Source organism: Tachypleus tridentatus, chromosome 3, assembly GCF_004210375.1.
Source record: "Tachypleus tridentatus isolate NWPU-2018 chromosome 3, ASM421037v1, whole genome shotgun sequence".
Classification (NCBI taxonomy): Eukaryota; Metazoa; Arthropoda; class Merostomata; order Xiphosura; family Limulidae; genus Tachypleus; species Tachypleus tridentatus.
The window spans coordinates 96,962,808-96,978,978 of NC_134827.1; the positions used below are offsets into that span (position 1 = coordinate 96,962,808).

At 35.5% G+C, this 16,171-nt stretch overlaps 1 protein-coding gene across 1 annotated transcript in view; it reads left to right on the top strand.

The window, feature by feature from the left end:
• Positions 1 to 16,171, top strand: part of LOC143245918 (rho guanine nucleotide exchange factor 17-like) — a 152,423-nt gene that overhangs the window by 88,817 nt on the left and 47,435 nt on the right. The window contains exons 4-9 of the mRNA XM_076492170.1: positions 2,819 to 2,935; positions 6,745 to 6,843; positions 8,259 to 8,423; positions 11,035 to 11,085; positions 13,586 to 13,695; positions 15,437 to 15,525. Coding sequence (XP_076348285.1) covers positions 2,819 to 2,935; positions 6,745 to 6,843; positions 8,259 to 8,423; positions 11,035 to 11,085; positions 13,586 to 13,695; positions 15,437 to 15,525 — 631 coding nt within the window. The remainder of the gene's footprint in view (positions 1 to 2,818; positions 2,936 to 6,744; positions 6,844 to 8,258; positions 8,424 to 11,034; positions 11,086 to 13,585; positions 13,696 to 15,436; positions 15,526 to 16,171) is intronic.

Here is a 16,171-nt window from a genome sequence, read left to right on the forward strand (position 1 = left end):
ACGGCTGGTATGGGTGTTAAAACTTTAATAAAAATAAAGTACAGAACAACCTTTTGACCTTCTTAGGTCGTCTTCAGGTTAACAAAGGTCGAAATGTTGTTCTGTACTTTATTTTGATTAAAGTTTTAATACCCATACCAGCCCAGCCATTGTTAGAATACCTATAGAAATGTTGATATCTGTTAAAACAAATAGAAACTGAAGGCAGTTTTTTTTTGGAATGCCTCCCACCCATCGGTGACTCAGTGATAGATCGGAGAACTCACATCGCTAAAAACTGGGATTCGATATCTTTTGTAAATAACAACAAACAAACGAATATTCCCCTTAATATCGGGATAATCTTACTGAAAGTTTTATTAATTAGAGTTCTACGAAAGTTTAAGATCAGTTTTTCTTATAACAATCACGTTATTTAGAGAAAACTTAAGATACAAAATATTAAAAATGAAAACATTAAAAACGATCTCCACTTTTTATGGTTTCTTATTAAAACATTCTCAGTCAGTTGCGTTGCAACCTTTGTCCTAAACCACACTGAATGAAAAAAAAATGGGCCCAGCATGGCCAAGCGTGTTAAGGCGTTCGACTCGTAATCCGAGGGTCGCGGGTTCGAATCCTGGTCGCACCAAATAGACTCGTTCTTTCAGCCATGGGGGCGTTATAGTGTTACGGTCATTCCCACTATTCGTTGGTAAAAGAGTAGCCCAAGAGCTGGCGGTAGGTGGTGATGACTAGCTGCCTTCCCTCTAGTCTTACACTGCTAAATTAGGAAAGGCTGGCGCAGATAGCCCTCGAGTAGCTTTGCGCGAAATTCAAAACAAACGAAAACAAATATTTTGCCCAATGAAACATAAGTAATAAAATGATAGAAAAGTTTAACCAATCGCATCTAGCAAGCTTTCACGTGAAAGATATAGTATATAAAAAAAAGGAGTGTGTGTGTTTCCTTTTAGCAAAGCCACCTCGTGCCATCTGCCGAGCCCACCGAGAGGAATCAAACCCCTAATTTTAGCGTTGTAAATCCGTATACTTACCACTGTACTAGCGGGGGCGAAAAAAGAAGAAAATTTTAACAACAAACTTGTGCAGCTACACATTACGATGTCAGCAAATTGAAAAAGATATCCAGGTCCCATGACTCTGCGTCTTTAGAACTTTTTCTTTGCTTTTTATTTTACTTTATTAAACATTCAAGAAATCAAAATGGCTATACATACATCTCCCCTTAGTTTGCAATCATCTACTTAAAATATCACTTGGTCGATAAATGGTAGTCATGTCTTGTTCGCAAGCTATGATTTGTGAGCACTGCAGTTCGTCATCCGTCACAGTTGATCGACGTCTAGTTTCATTAGATACATATTTCTCAAGGTTCTTTCACTTTCAGGTCATCCATCCCGATGCAGCTGTAAGTCTACGGATTTACAACTCTAAAATCAGGGGTCCGATTCCCCTCGGTGGACTCAGCAGATAGCTCGATTTGGCTTTGCTATAAGAAAGTACACACACACTCTCAGTGGGAGACTAACGAGGCTTAACGGTTTTGTATGTTGATTCATTTCGGTATTGCTAGTAAATTAATAGTGTTTTAGTGCATAGTTAAATAACAGGCTATCTGCACTACGTTTACTACGGAGAATCTAAGCCCGTATTTTATTTTTGGGAAAACGTAAATTTACCGCTGAAATACTGGGGACAGTAGCAAGTGGATATAGATTAAACACTTAATTGCTTTTGTTGGGGAAAGGCTTAGCAACGCAGTATGCAACGTGATAATTTTTTTTTCTTTTTCCAAATGTAGTTGATTTCGAATCTGTAAACCAAACTACATATGATTAAGCACTCGCTTCTTGGATATTATTGAAATTTCGGAAACCTGTGCTAGTCCTGAAAAGTCATTGGGCATAATCAATGTTGCGGGCCTAAAGAATGACATAAAACAAATTCCATGTTATTCATTCAAGTTAAAGATTGCTTCTCTATTCCACTTCGAATCTCAAAATCTTTTGCTGCAAATGATAAAGGCCCAGCATGAACAGGTAGCTAGAGCTCTCGACTCTTAATCCGAGGGTCGAGGGTTCGAATCCCTGTCACGCCAAACATGCTTGCCATTTTTACTATGGGGGGCGTTATAACGTTACAGTTAATCCCAATATTCGTTGGTAAAAGAGTAGCCCAAGAGTTGGCAGTGGGTGGTGATGACTAGCTGCCTTCCCTCTAGTCTTACATTGTTAAATTAGGGACGGCTAGCGCAGATAGCCCTCGTGTAGCTTTGAGCGAAATTAAAAAAAAAAAAAACAATCAAACGATAAAAGGCGGGAATTCTTCGAAGCTAGGAAGTTTCTTTCGTTACCGAATAATTTTGCATGTAGTAGACCAAATGCCATTATATTCGGTGAAATTTTTGAACTTTAAAAGCTCATTAGAGGGATAATTTCAGAATCGTTAAACCATTCAAACCAAATGTCGTATTGTGTTGTTCTACTGAACGAAAAAGACACAAAAGAAATCGAAATAAGACAATCAAGGAACTACATTTTATCGTATCGGATGGGTGATGTGATTGAAGAAGGTTAGAGGGTGCTTCACCCACTTACGCCGACATCATTTGCGCTTAGTCTCATTAAAGGTAAAAGTTTACAAGCATCATAGTACGCATGACCTATTTTAATATATTTTTATAAAATTTTTAAAAGGGTCCACTAGCAAATGTTAGTAATTACCAATATATATTATATATATTTGTTTGTAGTACACTATACACTATTGATACTTATCGCAAATGTATAGTATAAATATATAAATATATTCGTAGTTCACGAAGGAACATGTTATTGACACGTATACTACGTTCATCAACAACTGGAAGTTTGCCAAAGATGTTCTCAAACTGACCACCCAGACAAAACCTGCTTTTCAAAAGTTTTTAGAGGTGAGATTTTCTGTTTTTTTTTTTTTCAGTTTTTTTGTTAATTTTTCAATATTCCTCCTTCTCTCTGTCTGTTATAATGAAATATTTTCGTTATTTAGCAAAGTCGTGTTTATAAAATCGTTTGTTATTTTAGAAGACATGAAAGTAATTTAAACTTTCACTGCATCAGTTACATTATCTTAATTAGGTTTAACGCTGTGTTTGTGAAACCTTGAACTTTCGTCTGTTTCGAAATGTATAGAACTGGACTTGCAAAAATACTCTTAAGGCGAAATAAAGTTTGATAACAAATTATAAGTTTGTTTGGTTGCAAAATGGGTCACTGTATCACTAGTGTCATCGGCATGTTTGTGTCACATTCTTAGTAACGACAATGAACTGCTAATCGTTTAACATCTTAGACGATTGTGCTTAATATGCCAGGAAAAAAAATAAAATTCCACATGTGTGTGTTTGTGTTTTCATTTTACACACTGAATGTTGAAAATGTAATCCAATGAAAACCTCATCTCACTTCAATAATAATTCATATCAACCACTAGCAATCGAACCCAGGATTTTGGCGTTATAAGTCTGTAAACTTGTCACTGACCCATTAATATTAATGTGAGTGTGTATTTGAAGTGAAACAAAGCTATAATATTTGGCTATTCCCAAAGGTCCTGGCCTGCATTACTATGGCTTGACTCGCAATTTGAGGGTCCCGGGTTCGAATCCCAGTCACACCAAACATACTCGCCCTTTCAGCCGTGGGGGGGGGGGGCGTTATAAGTGACGGTCAATTCCACTATTCGTTGGTAAAAGAGTAGCCCAAGAATAGGCGGTTGGTGGTGATGACTACGTGCCTTCCATCTAGTCTTACACTGCCAAATTAGGGATGGCTGGAACAGAGAGCCCTCGTGTAGCTTTGGGCAAAATTCAAACCAAACCTCTTTAGTCTTTCACTGTGAATTAGGGATGGCTAGTGCAGAGAGCCTTCGTGTAGCTTTGGGCGAAATTCAAACAAACAAACGATCTAAGGGTCCTTGAATGAAGAAGTCAAGTTTGCGTATGATCCTCCCAGGTCCATATGGATCTAAATCCCGATGAAACAGGAACAATTGTCCTTTAATAGAAATATAAAAAAAATCAAAAATCAAACGAAACGTCATACATATATGAAAGAAACAGAAATTACTAAAAATAAAGTAAAACGTAAAGTTTCTTTCGACCTAAAAAAGTTGTAAGATACAATGGAGTACATATTTTATATTTTCTAGGTAATACTATAAGTGTGAGCTTTAATAGAGTAAAGAAATTGTTGTTGTTTTGAATTAAGCACAAAGCTACACAATGGACTATCTGTGCTCTGCCCACCACGGGTATCGAAACCTGGTTTTTAGCGTTGTAAGTCCGTAGACATACCGCTGAGCCACTGGGGGGCAAGTAAAGAAATACCAGACAAAACAATTTATGTTATTTATAAAGGTACCCTATGGGAAATAAGTTGTTTTATGAAATGGATTCGGGGGAAAAGTTCTAATAACACAGAATTACCATCGCTTTTAGTGCTGGAAAGTTAGATCACAGAAAGGGACTATAAATGTCCAGAAAAAACAAAGCAAATGCTCAAAATCTTTAGAAGAAGGGAAGCAAACATCTCGCACTATAGAACCTATAGATCACAGAAAGGGACTATAAATGTCCAAAAAAAAAAAAAAAAACAAATGCTCAAAATCTTTAGAAGAAGGGAAGCAAACATCTCGCACTATAAAATCTTTTTTTCGACTTTAATAGTCTGTCTTGTTTCTTTCCCTAACCAGTGTCGTAATCCTTTGCAACAAGTGAGTAGTTTATTGACGAACCAGAATCGTACTTGTCTCTGGCAGCCATCAGCTGACATAACGATGTCAGAACACTTGTCACACCACTTAGTTCTTGTGCAGGTATACTGAATTCTATCCATCTTTAAATCTTATCAAAGAATAGTGGATTATTTTAAGAGATTCTATAAATTCTTGTACTTACTTCGTAATTTGAACAGTGTAGCAGAAGACTCAATTTGTTTAATTGTTTAATTAATTTAAATAATTACAGGTTTAATTCAAATGCTTTTTTTTCAACATCCGAATTTGACTTTTAACGACTAGAGTGTGGAATATAGGAGCAAATGAACATCAGTTTCATTTTATTTCTAATAGACAGGAAAAATAATCTGAAAATAGTTCTGAAAATCACATCAGTGGTACCTAAATGTTAAGAATTGTTGCCAATGTCAAGATTTATGAGTGACCTTTATTTATTACAACTAGCTTGGATAACATTCTCTACTGCGATTTTTATTTCACCGTGTAATGAGCAAAAATATACAAAATCTGCCATAAATATACCAAGTGTAGAGCCATATGGCTAAATTTGGTATCAAACATGTGGAATAATGAAGAGTATGTTAGGACTAAATATAGAAATAATATTTAATATTTACTTGACAGGAAAACACAAAGCATGCGAAAATACGCCCACATCTTTTGGTTTCATAACCGAAAGTATATAACAGTTTCTAAAATATTTTACATATATGAAACGCCCGGTAAAAATGATTCATTTCCTAGCAGGGTTGGCAACTTTAAAACCTTTAATACAGTTTTCCGGATTACTTTTCTAGTTTATATATAAGCTCAGCATGGCCGGGTGGTTAAGGCACTCAACCTCGTAATCTGAGGGTCGAGGGTTCGAATCCCTGTTCCACCAAACATGCTGTACCTTTTAGTCGTGGGGGCGTTATGATGTGACGGTCAATCCCACTATTCGTTTGTAAAAGAGTAATCCAAGAGCGGCATGGGTGGTGATGTCAAGTTGTCTTCCCTTTAGTCTTACACTGCTAGGCCGGGCATGGCCAGGTGGGTTAAGGTGTTCGACTCGTGATCCGAGGGTCGCAGGTTCGAATCCCCGTTGCACCAAACATGCTCGCCCTTTCAGCCGTGGGGGCGTTATAATGTGATGGTCCATTCCAATATTCGTTAGTAAAAGAGTAGCCAAAGAGTTGTCAGTGGGTGGTGATGACTAGCTGCCTTCCCTCTAGTGTTACACTGCAACATTAGGGACGGCTAGCGCAGATAGCTCTCTTGTAACTTTGCGCGAAATTCAAAAACAAATGAGCCCACTATGCGGTCAAACAAGAATATTTCAAGGATTAGTATTTGGTGCTGTCTGGCTAGGTAGGTATATTCCCTTTAGTACAATTGTTCTTAAAATGTGATCCGTGTCCCACTGGTGGTAGTGTTAGAGGATCCTCAAGGTAGTGCAGGGCTTGGGATTTCAAATTAGGGGACTCTTATGCGGAAATAGCTTTTGAATAGCTCAGAACGAAAATTCTGAACAAACCAAACCTTATATTTTTTACTATAATATTCAGCAAATTATATACAAAGTGACATAAGTTTACAGTTAGGCCTAGCGAAGAATAGTAAAATAAAAATTTCATTTCCTATTTTACGTCCTCTAAAGTTTAAATTTCACTGCTCGATAGATTTCTGCTTAGTTTGTATATAATCATTTACTAAGAGTGAAGAGCACGGGAATTTTACTCAACAATATGGACATAGAAAGACAACCGAAGACCCCACAGTGAACCCTCTGAACCTTATGGATCTGCCATTATCTATCAGATAATTGGGAGTTGTAGACGTTGTGATGATGTTATATATCTAAGTAACAAAATAAACAACCCGTTGTTAGCGGGATCGTGTTGAGTGAAACAGGTCAGAACTATTAAGGATAGTGACCGTAAAACTAAGCTTGTAGTTTTTGTTCTTATTTCCTGTTTGCAGCATACGTCTCGTGAGCACAAAGGAAAACTTACGTTAGACGCCTTACTGATTATGCCTGTACAACGGATTCCCCGCTACGAGCTCCTGATCAAGGTAAGTGTATGGTAATCACCTACGCCACAATCGCCCTCTATATTTTCAGCGATATTTTCTAAATACGGCATAGATTATTTTTTTTCTTCACGACGATCGCACAAGTCGGAACGTGGATTACTATTGATAATACAGCTTACAGTTGATTAGCGCGAGACGTAACTGTTGAAACATTATGGTTTAAAATTTAGTAAGTTAATAAATTGATCGTTATAATGAAAAAAAAAACACTATAGATAATTTAAACGGTTTATTTTCGTAAACAAAAGTAGGCTTTTACCACGAGACAGTCACATAAGTCTACCACACTTCTTTACTTACAAAAGATGCTTTTTAACATATTATGTAATGCAGAAATGTCACGCCATTCTTACCAATTGTGTTTGACACTCAGGAGTGGCTATAGGTGAAACAGCGGGAGTAACTGCCCCAGGTGTCTGTCTGACCTCACACAAATTCGTTTCAACTCATGAACTGTCATCTTGTGAGGTACATAAGATTAATGCTTTTCTATCTAATGATAATCATTATTGACTAGTACCGGCTTACTTGTAGGATATAAAAAATAACACTTTTAGGTTCCAAGGTCTAGCCTCATACACAGTTACAGCTCTTTAAGGAACCACCTCTGAAGATGACCGACTCGGCATTCTTTGAAGCCTTCTACAAGTCAACAACTAAATATTTCCTACCCCCCCCCCCCAACTCTATGTAATATTACACAAGAGATTGTTTTATTTTGCTTACATTAAAACTTACTGCATTCTTTTATTTACAAAACACTAAAAGTAGTCGGACTAGTTTCTGTGGCGTAACTGCGAAACGTGGTCTTCTGCATAACAGTTAAATTTGGCCCTCTACATTTCTTTATAACTGTAGTTACGATACTGGCTGATTCAGGCCTTTTTTGTGGCTCGAGACCCCGTGGAATTATGGGTAATGCTTACGCCACTGCTCCTGAGCCTTTATAGGGCTAAACAGACCACCCAGAACGCTTATTCATAGAATTAATAATTATTCCTGACTAAATGCTTTTATGATTTAGTTTAGTAGATTAATGATGGAAAAAAAAATCACACACCAGGTTAAGAAGGTGTATAATAGATATTAAGTAACACACACACATATTTATTACTTTAGTCAGGCTTGTAAAATTACTCCCAGGTGATAAGATCATTGGAAGTGCTTTATACAAGTAATTTGTTTTTAGTCTTTGATTTCCACCACCATTGACTTGGACCTTTTCCACTTCCTCACTGGCCAAATTGTGTCCGTAATGTTCAAACAATAAAATGTAATACGTAAGTTATGAAGTTTCAGTATGTGTATGTATTTGCTCATATCAGTCTAGGTATGACCCTATAAAATAAACATGCAAGACTAATATCTGTTTTAAACCAATGAATAGGAATTGTTGAAAGCACACTCCTGTTGACCATCCTGACCACCAGTCACTCGTTCTGGCTCAAAAAGAAGTCCACGAGCTGGCAGTGAAAATCAACAAAATGGAGCGTCAAGCCTTCCAGTACGAGCAATTGCAACAGAGAGTCAGAGATATTGAAAATGTAATAGAGGGCGCTGTTGATGTGAGTAAAACACACACATATGTATATATTGATTCCATTTTAACTTAAGTTACATTCGACAATTAACAAACGAAATCACGTCATATGTAATTGTGTTATGGTGTTTGATGTAAGTTCGTTTCGGTATTAGCTGTATTCCCTTTAGTAATCACACCTGGTATTTTTTTGTGAGGCTGTAGTTAGCCTTTGTTTGTGAACAATATGGAATAACGATAAATTTACGGACTTCTATCTTTAAAATCCAGAGTTCGATTTCTCATTGTAGACACGACAGATATTCTGGATTGTCTTCGTTCTCAATTAATCAAATAATTTAGATTTACAACAAGAAACGAGTCTTGATTTTTCATAAGTACAATTTTGTGATTTTTTTTCCTCAATTAATATTGCAAACCGATAATGAACGTTAATTTTTGACGTGGACCAATCAGATGCTATTGTGCCTAAACGCGTCGCAATGCGTTTCCTGTCCACTTTTTTTTTCTTAGTAAGTATGTAGTGTTTGTTTTATGAAATGAAAGACCTGTGGAAATAATGTCATAGTCGTTGTGCGCCCGTATGCGTTAATTTGTTGTTTTTTTTTATTTTTGACTACCGACCAAGGAGCGAGACAAAGTTTGGTTTGTTTGAAATAAATTAGGTTTAGTAACAAATATTTCAGTCAAATAAAATGAGCGACAGTAACAAGATTTGAGGAATTTCTTACTTCCACTGCCACGACCTCGTCATGACTGACATATGAAATCAGAACAAATTTATCCTTCTTTCATTGTCACCATATTTTCAAGACTGACATATTAAAACACAATACATTTCTCTTATCTTATCTTCACTTTGCCATGACTGAAAGGTCATGGTTTGCTTGTTTGTTTCTTTGTTTTTTGAAAATTTTCAAGAATGGTCACCGGGATAATTTTGCAAGATATTGGAAGTACATGTAGACGTTCAAATTTGTATCTAATGGAAAGAAATACATTCAAACAAATAGTGCTGGAAAGATGAACGGAAGTGTGGACAGCTTTCTACAAGTTTTTTGTTTTGAAATTTCGCACAAAGCTACTCGAGGGCTATCTGTGCTAGCCGTCCCTAATTTAGCAGTGTAAGACTAGAGGGAAGGCAGCTAGTCATCACCACCCACCGCCAACTTTTGGGCTAATCTTTTTCCAACGAATAGTGGGATTGACCGTCACATTATTACGCCCCCACGACTGAAAGGGCGAGCATGTTTGGCGCGACAGGGATGTGAACCCGCGACCCTCAGATTACGAGTCGCACGCCTTAACATGCTTGGCCATGCCGGGCCTTTCTACAAGTGTAAGTGTGTGTTTTCTCACAGCAAAGCCACATCGGGCTATCTGCTTATTTTCTACAAGTATTGTATATTTAAGTTAAACTGTTGGATAACTCGATTCATCTCCGTTGTTACCTCGGCTTTCCTCATGAATAAATTTCAAGAGATTGGACATATCTTTTGTTTTTCCCTCTTGATAGATTCTTGTTGGTTTTTCACCAGAAAGCGGAACTTGTTTTGCTTTACTGTAGAATGAATGATCATGTATAGAAGTCCTTTGTTATTTTCTGCCAACAAATAAACTTTGCACAAAATAAATTATGAGATGATTAAATTATTTTATATTATTAATTCAAACTTACTAGAGGTGTACGTACACACCTCGTTAAAATAAATAAATAGCTTCGCCATTTATTACAGATGCCTAGTAATATATACTTATCTCTGTGTGTATATCTGCATTTATTATATATGTATCTATGTAAAAGTTAAATAAATAAATAAATAATTGGACAAATAGACTGGATAACTTTTTGTGGAGGTCAGCAATGGTAGCATTTTTCATCAATTACTGTCATACGTTTTGGATAACTACAATAACGGAATACCTATTAATAGTATGCACAATCGTTAAGGCAGCTTAGGTGTTTCCAGAAGTATAGAATGTATGGCTTATATGACAGGAATCAATATGATACAGATGACAAGAAAAGTAATAATAAGAGCACTGCTTCCTGCCTCAGGGTCTGTTTGTTTTAAAGTAAAGCCACATAAGGCTAAGTTCTGTGTCCACAACATGAAATTGAACCCAGGATTTTAGCATTGTAAGTCCATAAGTTTGCCGCTGACCCACCGGGGTACCCGAGTGAGACATGTCACTGCTGATTGGTTATTAGTCACTGACCAATTCTAGGAGAACTGGAAAGTTAAAGATAATTTATTCAAAATAGAAATTGTTTCCCTTTTTGAATACTCTTTACAGTTTCATTTCTTACTGTTAAATATTTTATTAAAAGGGTTTGCATAGAAATATATATTTTCTTTCACACAACAGTTTCAAATCGTTTATTTTGATATTGTACATAAGCTATGCCATTCAGTTGTTCATCACTTAAATATAATTAATATTCGACACTGATAAAGTAGCAAATTTTGTTGTGTTAATAGCAATTAGATAAAAACACATCTTAACGTTCTCTTCGTCGAACGTATTTATTTATATAGATATTTTCACATGCCATAAACAAAGTGAACAAATTGTTTGTGAGGTTACGCAGTAAATGCTTAAAAGAAAGATAAAAATATTCTATTTTTTATTAGTTGGTTCAACCAGATCGGACGTTTATTAGATACGACGATGTCATGGTCTCGGTAAGTAAACAGGTTTTGCTATGGTTCAATAACGTGTGACATTGTAAAATCGTAATATTCCATTACAGTTGTTATGGAAACAATCCAATCATAGTTGTCACGGCAACACCCATGTTTCTGTCGTCAAGACGTGACGAGATTTTATGATTTTTTCACAACACGTACTTACAGTTTTACAAGTAATTCGAACTTATTGTTGTAAATGTACTGATTTTATGAACACGTGCTCATCAAATTATGAATGTGTTATTTATTATCGCTGGGAAACGTTCCATTTAAAATAATACTTTACTGTCTTAACAAAATTGTGTAAATTGAAACATTATTCTGGTTAAATGCGTGTTGGTTTGTATCAAAATACTATTGTTTGGGTAAATCAGTAATGTAGTGTTACATTTATAATAAAGGGGGCGCCACGGTGTTTTTATTCCGCCTAAACAGATAATAACATGATTTTTAAAATCATTATCATGTTTATTAATAAATTAGTATCTCAGATAATCAATGTTTGAGGTATATTATGATAAAGAAGCCGGGTTTGTAAGAGCAGTAGAGCTTGACGTGACAATAACAGCTCAATATTATATATTATGTTTCAATGTCTTCGATCCCTGTTCGAATATATATTTATATATATATATAAATTACGTGAATACACCAAATGTTCAGTTTAATTACAAACAGTTTCATAGCAGGCCTGGGCCACTCTTATTTGCATCTCATTATAAGCTAAGAGGTGGCTCTACAAGCAATTTACGGTGTAATTAGTTACCTAAGTTGCATGCTAGGTGTCGCTTTCTTACGATGTTGTTTTGAATTAAGCACAAAGCTAGACAATGGGCTATCTGTGCTCTGCCCACCACGGGTATCGAAACCCGGTTTTTAGCGTTGTAAGTCCGCAGACATACCGCTGAGTCACTGAGGAGGGGCGCTTTCTTACGATCAAAATGTTTGATGTCCTGACTTGCTTTGCATGAAATTTGATTTAATTACGAAATACGCTGAATGAGTTTCTAACTGAATTTTCAAATAAGCTGAAATAAATTTGTAATTTAATTTTTGTATTTGTATATTTGTTTGTTTTTCAATTTCGCGCAAAGCTGCACGAGGGCTGTCTGCGCTAGCCGTCCATAATTTAGCAGTGTCAGACCAGATGGAAGGTAGGTAGTCTTCACCACCAACCGCCAATTCTTGGGCTATTCTTTCAACCCAACGAACAGTGTGAATGACCATCACATAAAGCCCCAAATGCAGATAATTTCATCTTATTGAATTTTTTCAGTTCGAGTACAGGACGAACGTGTCCAGGTGGTTAGGGGCGTTCGACTCGTAATCTGAGGGTCGTGAGTTCGAATCCCCGTTACACCAAACGTGCTCGTCCTTTCAACCGTTTGGGCGTTTTAATGTTACAGTCAATCCAACTATTCATTGGTAAAAGAGAAGCCCAAAGTTGGCCGTGGATGGTGATAACTAGCTGACTTCCCTCTAGTCTTACACTGCTAAATTAGGGACGGCTAGTATAGATAATCCTCGTGTAGCTTTGCCCGAATTTCAAAAACAAAAGCAAACAAACAAATGTACATTTGAAGTACATGAATAGGTTCTCTTAGCTGCACATGAAGTGCTTAAAATTTATATCAGACACTCTTCACGCATACATCACTTGATTCATTACTATAATAGTGTGTTTTAGGTGGTTTAGGTTTTTACTCTATTTTGAATTATAGTTTTACGGTGTTTTTTTTTTCAAAACATCTTAATCAACGCTTGGTTTATAGAAAGCAACATTATATAATCATGTGATTTGAAATAACTGTCTGATTAAAACTAATTTCTCTGAGATGTCTACCATGAAATTTAAACTGTAAAAGCCTATAACTTGCCCTCAGGTTTTGTCTCTAAAAACAACTTATTTTTTCAAGCAGACGATGTTAACTTAGTCCGTAATGGAACCTTCATTAATTTCGTGCATAAAAATATTCTTAAACTAAATACTGTTTACACGTGTAGTGTGCTAAATCTGGATGTTTTCATCATGATCAAACATTGTCAATTTATGAACAGAGCTCATAACAAAAATTATTTATAATTAACTTACTATACCCATGTACTCACCGAAGTAACAAAATTACAGAAGATCTTCCACGTTATTTGTATTTTGCTGTATATGTGTACTGTATGACATTCTAATCTCAGCTAATTGATCTCAACGAGAGATAATTAGGTCGTATGTAATTCTAAGCAAAAAGAAAAAAAGTAATAACCGAATATAAGTATCACAAGTTTCTATTTTAAGCCTATTTAGGGTGGAAATATTTTAGACTGAGAACACAGAAGCCAGGCAAACTGCTTAACGAAAAGAATTACATTACCGAGGTAGATGACAAAAGATAATGAAAATAATTATATCACGCAATATCACTATAGATGCTTCTCGTTAAAGAAGTACATCAGTGGCTTCTTCCATTTTGTTCTTTAATATATTTCATTGTCTGATTAGGGCGGGATTGGTAGCAAGAAAGAACGATCCATTTTCCTGTTTTCTGATTTGCTGTTAATTACCAGCGTCAAGAGGAAGAGTGGGACGACACGGAAAACGTCGTCTGCTTCGTAAGTACAGAGTTTTCACGTTTTCTTTTCTTTAGTAGTAACGGGTTAAAAACAACAACGACGCCATATTTGATTTCGTTTTAGCTTAATTTCGATGTGTTTGTGTTTTCGTTTTCGCTTCTCTGAAATGCAAGTTTAAACAATAAATGAGCATTTTAACATGCTCACAACTAAAAGTGCGGGACTTGTTCAGGAGAGACTCGAATCCTGGATCCTCCTTTCTACAGTCTTGCACGCTAACCATTGGATCACGTTTCGTTACTCTTGTATGTGACCTAGCTAGTTGCATGAAAACTGTAGAATGAAGGGTCCATGGTTCGAACCCTATTGCACACAGAACAAGTCTCGCACTTACTAACTGTGTGTTCGTTTGTTAGTTTAGTAGGTAAAATCATGTGATCTTTGTGTTGTCGTTTGACAACGGTTCAAGTCTCGTGAGATACATCTCTTGGTATTTCACAGAGAAACTTACACTCAACTACAGTTCATGCATATTAGGCTCGAGGACAAACATTGGTTAAGAGAAAGGGAGTTAAAGGGAGTTATGTTGGGGTTTGAGTTTTGAAAAGTAATTAACTGATACTACCTAATGACTTAACCCTTGGGCTCAGTAGGTTTGTTTTCTTGTCGATATTAACCCTAAAAAAATTCAGGTCTTAAAATCCAAAGTGTAACCCTGGGCTATCCATACGTGCAACATACGAATTTGTAAGTAATGTGGGAGCACTGAAGTACAAGAATTTTACCAATAAAACGAAAATTGTTTTAATTCAAAGCTTTTATACACATTTATTATGAGATATAGTTGAGTAAGCTTTTTTCGAAATTGGCGACATTAATATTTTATCTTCCATCAGAAACACTTTATTTGTATTACGAATCATTGTAGTTTGTTATTTGTGTGGTTTGTGGATCAAAATGTATAGGAAATCCCACCAAAGAGCATTAACGTGGTTTAAAATAACACCCCAGTCCTACAAATGAACAACCTGAGGTAATTCAATAACCAACTGGAATACATCAGTAACTATAATAAAAATGATATTAAGTGTATTCTTAAGACTCCACAGTAACAGTAAAATCAAAATACTTTAACACTATTCACATATCAGATTTTTAGGTTAAAATTGAGGACATAAATTTTTTCTTTTACTTTAATAAATTAATAAAGTCATTAGAATAGCAAATTGTTAGGCTTTTTTCAGTCATAATATCCATGCTTTCTTAGAAGTGCTCCCCGCTAGTACAGCGGTAAGTCTACGGGTTTACAACGCTAAAATCAGCGGTTCGATTCCCCTCGGTGGGCTCAGTAAATAGCCCGATGTGGCTTTGCGAAAAGAAAACACACAAACTTTCTAAGAAGTACAACTTCAATAACTAGAACAATGTCAACATGTCCATGATGTCTACTTCTTCCCAGTCATTTTATATCCCACCAGATATTTCTTGTTGTAGATTATTTTTCTGAAACATTATAAATTAGATAATTAATTGGATTAGTTATGTGTTTTGTTGATGAATTATTATTTTAAAATAACAAACAGATAATTTCTCCAAACTGAATTATATCGTTTCCATTATCTTATTGTCTTTATTCTACATCGTAGCAAATCTTTAATAGTAACAATGATTTACGATAATCATTTTATTTTTCTATTGCCAACCTGTGACAGCCTAAAGGTAAATAAATACAAGTTATCTTATATCATATTTCTGTATTGTTTTGTTTAATGCGTATTAGGTTGTCACCATCAATGTTTGGCTGTCTGGAGATGAACAAATACAAGTTATTGTATAGACTTCCCTTGGACAGTTTGGACACAGGTAAAAGTAAGTCTTGTAAATATTTATTCGTACAAATATGCTAATCTACTAACATCATCTAAGCCAATACATCTTTAAATCAATTGTTAACAATAACGTAAAGATCATTCACTCACCGAGGTGTAATACAAAATAACCTCAGGTTGCCACACCAACAGTCTTGTTGTAAGTCAATCTATTTAACATCAAGTTCATTTTGAGCCTGTAGAATATTATGGCCACATTATAATATTAAAATATCTTTGATATATTTTATCCCTTTTGAATATTTACGTTTTATTCTTGGGAAAAATGTGATATTACCCGACGAAAAACTATTGGTAACTTTTTAAAAATAATACAGAGTATTAGTTTCGTTATTGAAGTCAAGGTAAAAATATGACAATTTGTTGGAGTCAGCTAAAAAATAAGTTACATATATGTATTAAAATAATAATACAGATCAAGCATAAACAAGAAATTATTATAATTTCGCGCTTTTTGAAATGTCATTTCTCACCTTTTAAACGTCTTCCTGAATTAAACTTAAATTGAAATTTCTACAAACCGAATACTGGTTTGGCAATATTGGAAGATTACTGCTTATATGTAAGTGAAATCTGTACAGAAATAACAGTAGAACATTATTATTGAATAAACTGTTTTATAAGAA